The sequence below is a fragment of the Cotesia glomerata genome, linkage group LG7 (assembly GCF_020080835.1).
Source record: "Cotesia glomerata isolate CgM1 linkage group LG7, MPM_Cglom_v2.3, whole genome shotgun sequence".
Taxonomy (NCBI): domain Eukaryota; kingdom Metazoa; phylum Arthropoda; class Insecta; order Hymenoptera; family Braconidae; genus Cotesia; species Cotesia glomerata.
This window is the reverse complement of record NC_058164.1, coordinates 1,464,192-1,470,974: the sequence shown is the minus strand read 5'-3', so window position 1 is coordinate 1,470,974 and position 6,783 is coordinate 1,464,192. Positions and strand designations below refer to the sequence as shown.

Below are 6,783 nucleotides of genomic sequence, written 5' to 3'. Positions count from 1 at the left end.
TGATGATTTAAAAACTCAAATTCTAAAACTTCTCGTCAAAGGAGGCGCTGATATTTGTACTTTGATTCGAGGAGATCCCGCGACTCTTTTAATAAATGTAGTCTCTTATCTTCATGAGTACGAAATTTTAAAATATTTATTGCCGAGACAACGATATTTGTCGATCGCTAAACCGTTATCTTATGCTTTACTTCCGAATTCTGAGAATTATCCATCAGAATATCTGAATCTTTCTGAACGAAATCATTCTAACAAATGTTCTCCTGCCATTTTGGAAATTATTGTTAGAGATATGAAGCATAGACTTGCCTTTGGATGGCCGGTTTCTCCTGAAGAAATCCAAAGAATGAATAACGCTAAATTAATTTATCGACATCACGATCAAATTCCAAACATAGTGGCAAATAGCAAAATTTACTGCAATATAAACTACTATGGCAGAATAAATATTTTTAATTGTTTATCGGAAAGTCCTGAGCAGTTACAAAAATTAGCAAGAGAGGGAAGGATCTTTAGAGCTCTTAAGATTTTCGAAGACACATTTGATTACGAAATACAAATGATGGCTACTATTCTAAAGGAACGCTTGAGAGAAGCATTACGTAAGGATCTTTTAAAAAATGAGTTAAAAAAACTCATGTTCTTCGAAAAAACTATGTTCTTTAATATTCCGTTCGACTGCACGCTAATAATAGCTGAATATTTGAATCTGGAGGACTTACAAAGTTTTATTTGCGCTTATCAAATTGAAGATCAAGACCAGCCAAGAAAAACAATAAAGCGGAATCAATCAGTCACGACCGAAATTTTTAAAACTCAAAATTTTAATTTTTAAAATCGGGAAGTTAATCCTCTAATGGTAAATTTTAGTCAATTAAATCTATCGCTGCTGTCTCGGGGAGCGTTTGCGACAAACGCTGGATTACAAAGTCAAAAAAACACAGAAAAATTCTACAATCTTTGGAATTTAAAATAATGTTTAGCATATATGTATACGTTTAACCCTTTAGTGTCTGAGATTTTAAGGTCATACATTAAAAGGTTAAGCCACCGAATATTTTAATGTGGATGACTAAATTTTATTTGTATTTTTGAGACTGATGATAACATAATACAAAGAGAATCAATACAATCAAATCTAATACTTTAATGCCAAAGCTTAACTAATTACTCAACGCTACGATGAGTGATCAAGAGGGGGAAATATTTATAGTCTTTGAAACTGAGAACAGTATTTATATATACTGAAATAATATTAACTTTAGAAATTGTAAAAATTTTCCATTATTGCGTCAAAATTTTTTTGCATAAATTTTTAGTGTATATTTTATGTATATTACAATTATATTGAACTTTTATCTAAAAACTACACAAAAATATATAGTTGTCTTGTATTTTAACTCATAATCTGTATATAAATTTTTACTCTGTAATTCAAGAAAAATGCTTGAATAATTTTTACTAATTCTGATAGAACTTTAACTAAAAATAATCTAGATGAGATATTTTTAAATCCGAATTAATGAGCTATGTATGTGTGTATATAATTCAAAAATATGCAATAAATAATAGTTGAATCTCAAATTTATTACTGTTATTATAGCCCTAATATAAATTTAGTCTAAATGAATAACAGAATAAAAATTTTGAAGTTTGAATGTTGAAAGAAATAAAAAAATTTATAGAAATTATTTGTAATCTTTGAAAAATGTATTTGCTATTCTACAGTTTGCTTTCATACATTGCTTGTGACAATTTGTACCTGATAGTTTTCTCTCCCTTTCCTTTGGGTCTATACCGAGGCATCCTTGCTCAAAATAACATCGGAAATGAAACGGCGTTGCTAGATATTTGGACGTCGAGAGAGATAGTAGAATTTGGGTCTACTGAAACTTAGTTGGTAATGGTCAGTACATAGGCTCGTGTATTCAGAGAGTAACGTCTGACCTTAGTGTATACTTAGAAATAAAAACTATTAATATAAATGAAAATTATTCTTGATTCAATTTTGTTTTACATAAAAATTCGAATAAATATATCATTTAGTTTTCGAGAAAAAAATTTGGAAGTCTATAGTTACAAGTAAGTTTTTTTTTTTATTGAAAATATTCAGTCAAATATCGCGTCCCTCATGGTAGAAGGAATATATATACAATACACATATACTTTGTGTCCCATCTGTACTTTACTAGACCAAAACATCATCAAGTACATTAAATACTAAAAATATTAGTACAGTAAAAAAAATAAAATTTTTTTAAATATCATATAGGCTTGTATTAATTTAAAAAAAATAATTTTTTTATTCCTGCAAAATTTTATTAGTTAAAAATTAATAAGAAATAAAAACAATGGTTTCAAATATTTATATTTTTAAATCAACTCATTTATTTTAATTAGAATTTTTCTTCGATTTACATTTTTAATTAAAAAAACTGATAAGATGTATGTTAAAAATTGATTTTTAACTTTTTTTGACATTAATTGTTATGATGGTTCAAAAATTTTTTGATCACAATTTTTTTTAATATTTACATTCCTCAGTAACTCCAAAAGAATTTTGTATTCCCTTCCGCTGAAATCTTAAATTCGCGAAATCTCGAATTATTTAGACTCTGTAACTCGAACTTAGTATTGTTTCCCTTCCAGTATTGATAAAGGATATTTATACTCTATAACTCGAATTTTAAAAGTGAAACTCTATAAGTCAAAATTAATAAAATATAAAGACATTTTTCTCCGAACTGTCCAAGCTTATAGCAATCAAATTTAAATTCTTATAAGAATTTTCAATGCTTCTTCCCGAGTCAGAATAATGAACCTATATGAGCCTACATGAACCTACATGAGCCTACAGAATAATTTTCAATTGTTTTGATCGATATTATTCAATTTATAAATTGAATTTTTAAGTTTTTTTATCAATAAATTTTTAGTTACTATTTAAATTTATTTGTATTGTACTATTTAATATTGCTATAAGTATATTTTGCGAGGTTATATTGATCAATCAAAACAATTAAAAATAAAAATATCGATCAAAACAATTAAAAATTGTACTGTAGGCTCATGTAGGTTCATGTAGGTTTATGTAGGTTCATTATTCTGACTCGGGTTATATTATTGTTTGCAATGTATATTTTTTCTCTAAGTTATTTTCTTGCAAATCAAGTATTTTCTTAATTTTTTTGGTTTAATTGCAAATTTTGAACATCTTGTTAAGTCGAAAATTCTTTAACTCGAAGTTTTTATCACTTCCCTTGAAGTTCGAGTTATCAAGAGTCCACTGTCTTACTATATTTATATAATAGTCTAATTGGTGACTATTCATAGTCATTAACTATTACTTTCAAAAATTTTATTTTTTCAATTGCATCTTATAAATTTAAGAATAAAATAAAACATATAATTTCCAAAAAAGAACATACGACTTATCTTAGCGGAAGCTTTATTACTCGATTGAAAAATGTTCCAAAAATTAATACATTCACCACGTCCTACCCTTAATTAATTTCCATTCGACAAAAAAATTTTTTTCTGTATCATACCCCTAAAAACCGAAAAATGATCATAATTTTCAGATACCAGTAAAAATGTTCAACCTAAAAATGAATCCTTTGCATCAGTCTTTTGACATCAACAAAGAATTGCAAACCGCAATAGTATCCAACGACTTACCCAGAGTAGAGCAACTTGTTCGATACGGCGCAAATGTAAACTTCCGTACCTCCGAAGGACAACCAGTCCTCCACCTGGCGATCAACATTGACGCTTATTCCATAGCAGAGCGCCTTCTAAAATTCGGCGCAAATCTTCATGCAGTGTCAATGAAACCAAGCCGAGAAGGCTACACACCGTTGCATTTCGCATGTCTAAAAGATCACCAGGAGCTCATGGAATCCTTGATCACCACCTACCACGCTGATCCACGAGTTATTGCTGCTGATGGTGCTCAACCGATACACTTCGTTCTGCTCAATGACAACAGTGATATCATAAAGCTGTTTTTGGAAAGATCAGTGAGTCCAGAAACTCGAATAGATAAATTAGTCTTTGATAAATTCTACCGAGAGAGCAGCATAAGTTACTGGCGCGGCGACTTCGGTGATGATGTATCATTGCTAACATTTGCTGTTCTTTACGACAAATATAAATGTATCCCATCGTTGATAGAACACGGTGCTAATGTGAGAGTCAAAAATGTTAAGAACCAAACGCTATTGATGAATGCAGCCTTTCATCGGCATTTAGCCACCGCGAGGTATCTAGTTACAAAAATGAGTCGAGCAGAAATAAATTACGTTGACAATGACGGCTTCACTGCGCTGCACCATCTTTTCATCCAAGAAATTCGGCACTATCGACGAAACCAATCCAAAGGAGAACAATCACGTGGAGCTTACTTCAGATCTGAAATAGTGGAACTGCTCGTAAACTTCGGTGCCAATATCAACGCCTTGATCCGCGGAGATCCTTCGACTCTTCTGGTCAATATGGTTGCTTATCTTCGGGATTATCAGCTGCTAGATTTTTTGCTGCCGAGGCAAAAATTTCTGCCGATTTTCCAACCAATATTTTACGCCATGATGCCTAGCTCTGAGGAATATCCGTCGAACTACCTGCCCCTGGACAGAAACGATGACTCAATGTGGTACGCCTCCTACACTATGATTGACACCATCATCAAAGACATAAAGCTGAGGATTGCTATGGGATATCCAGTCGTTTCTGAAGAAATCGCCAGGCTGAACAACGTTAATTTGAAGTACTTGCGAGACAACGAGTATCATCAAACTGTTGAGCAGTTGAAGCACCGAAGACTGAAATTCAATAATAAAACGATGTCTGTTTATGAAATTTTATCAAAAAAAGAAAGTGAGTTACAAGAATTGGCGGTTGACAATCATTTCCTTCATGCACTTGATAATTATCATAGAAAAGCGCTCCATGATGAAGAAAGGATTGTGACCATGATCAAGGTACATGCCGATCATGTATCGCGAGAACCTCTTTTGAAGAAAGTTAGAAAACTTTCGTTTTTTCCAAATACTTTGTTTCATAATATTCCTTTAGTATGTGTTGTAGAAATAGCAAAATATTTAGATGTTTATGATTTGAGGAGTTTTGTAAACACTTATTGTAAGTTTTCTCGTTAGTGATTTTACTAAAATTATTTTTAATTTTAAAGAATTCTTTTATTTAGTTTTTAAGTTTTAGTTAAGTTGATAATTATATTGTTATGAATTTACATGTAAAATATTTTTTATTTATATTTATTGTATTAAAGAAATGTTGGTTTGTCGCAATTTTTTCTTTTTCTTTGAATTCTTGTTATAATTGAAAAACTCCAGGTTTATATTAATTTTTTTTTCCATGATGTAGAAAGTTATTTTAGACTTGGGGTGGTAAGATTGCAAAATATATAATAAATGGTAGGACTAGAATTCAAATTTGCGCGCGCAAGCGCGCGCCTCATATTTATGGTCATGATATATTTATGTGTAGTTTATGTATATTATATTCACTTTCAACCAATCAGAATGAGAATAAATATTTTCAACCAATCACATCACGAATAAATTGGTTTCACATACATTTCATCTCAATTTTATTATGGGAATTTTATTATGGGAATTTATTATGGGAATAGGATAACAATGTAATACAGAAAAACAATACACCGACCTTAACGTAGTTCCAGCGTGGTATAGTATAGTCAGAGCATTTACTATGGACAAAAATTTAAAAGCCTCGGCACACAGACGTTCACACATATACAATTACATATTGTTAGTCTAGTGATCTGGCAACGTTGCTCTTGAAAACCGTGAAAGATTTGAATTTCCCGCTCTTTATGCTACACTATTTCAGGGAGCGTTGCGTACAGCGTTGCCGAATCGCTATAAATTGTTCAATGAGCAGGCTAGAAATGGATCGAAAATTATTTCTTCTAATTATTATATCTCGATAACAAAACGGTGAGGCGCTATTTTTATTTTTTTAACTTATTTTAAAAACATTTTTCAACACTCTCCTAATTTTTTTTCCAATTCTGTCGAGAGAATTTTTTAATATAATAAAAAATAGTTGGAGAGACCGGACATTTTACATACTTTAAAGGGAACATGACCCTCAAAATCGCCGATTTTGACTTTAAATATCTCGCGATCTAAACGGTCAACAAAAATTATGAAATTTTAGGAATTTATAAATAAAGATATTCTGAATCCGTAAAAAAAATTTCAGCCGAATCTGTCGAAAAGTGATTTCATGCTGGAACTACCTTAAATTTTTCTTAATTATTTAATTATATTCGATATGAATTTATTGTTAAATTACTTGATTATATTTTAAAGTGATTTAATTGTGTTTTATATTAAAATTTTAAATTATTTTATATGAATATTCTATTTATACTGTTATTGACATTTAAAATTGCTTCTGTAAAAATATTAGTCAATTAATCATATAAAAAGCATATAATAACTTTAATAATTAATTATGTACGTATCAATTATTAATACTATGAAATATTTTGAATTAATGTAAAATTGATTGATTATTGATTGATTATGGAAATTAATTTAGCAGATATTTGATAATTTTTCTAATATAAATTACTGCATAAAAAAATAAGAAAAAAAATTGACATTTAGGAAATTTAATAAATAAAAAATACAATTTTTTAAAAACAATTTTTCGGAACAAATTTTTTTTGTTACATATTTCAAAACCTTTTAAAATGACAAACAGAATTATTTTGTTACTCATCCATATTATTAA

The 6,783-nt window shown here is 29.6% G+C and overlaps 1 protein-coding gene across 1 annotated transcript; it reads left to right on the top strand.

The window, feature by feature from the left end:
- Nucleotides 1–2,031: 2,031 nt before the first annotated feature.
- On the top strand, nucleotides 2,032–5,165 carry LOC123268508 (serine/threonine-protein phosphatase 6 regulatory ankyrin repeat subunit B-like). The gene is made up of 2 exons (XM_044733654.1): nucleotides 2,032–2,082; nucleotides 3,582–5,165. Exon 2 carries the CDS (start codon nucleotides 3,594–3,596, stop codon nucleotides 5,154–5,156), a length of 1,563 nt encoding a protein of 520 aa, XP_044589589.1. The 5' UTR covers nucleotides 2,032–2,082; nucleotides 3,582–3,593; the 3' UTR covers nucleotides 5,157–5,165.
- The last annotated feature ends 1,618 nt before the right edge of the window (nucleotides 5,166–6,783 follow it).

Excerpts from the sequence above, each read along its gene's own strand:
- LOC123268508 (XM_044733654.1), top strand. The coding sequence starts at position 3,594 with ATGTTCAACCTAAAAATGAATCCTTTGCATCAGTCTTTTGACATCAAC.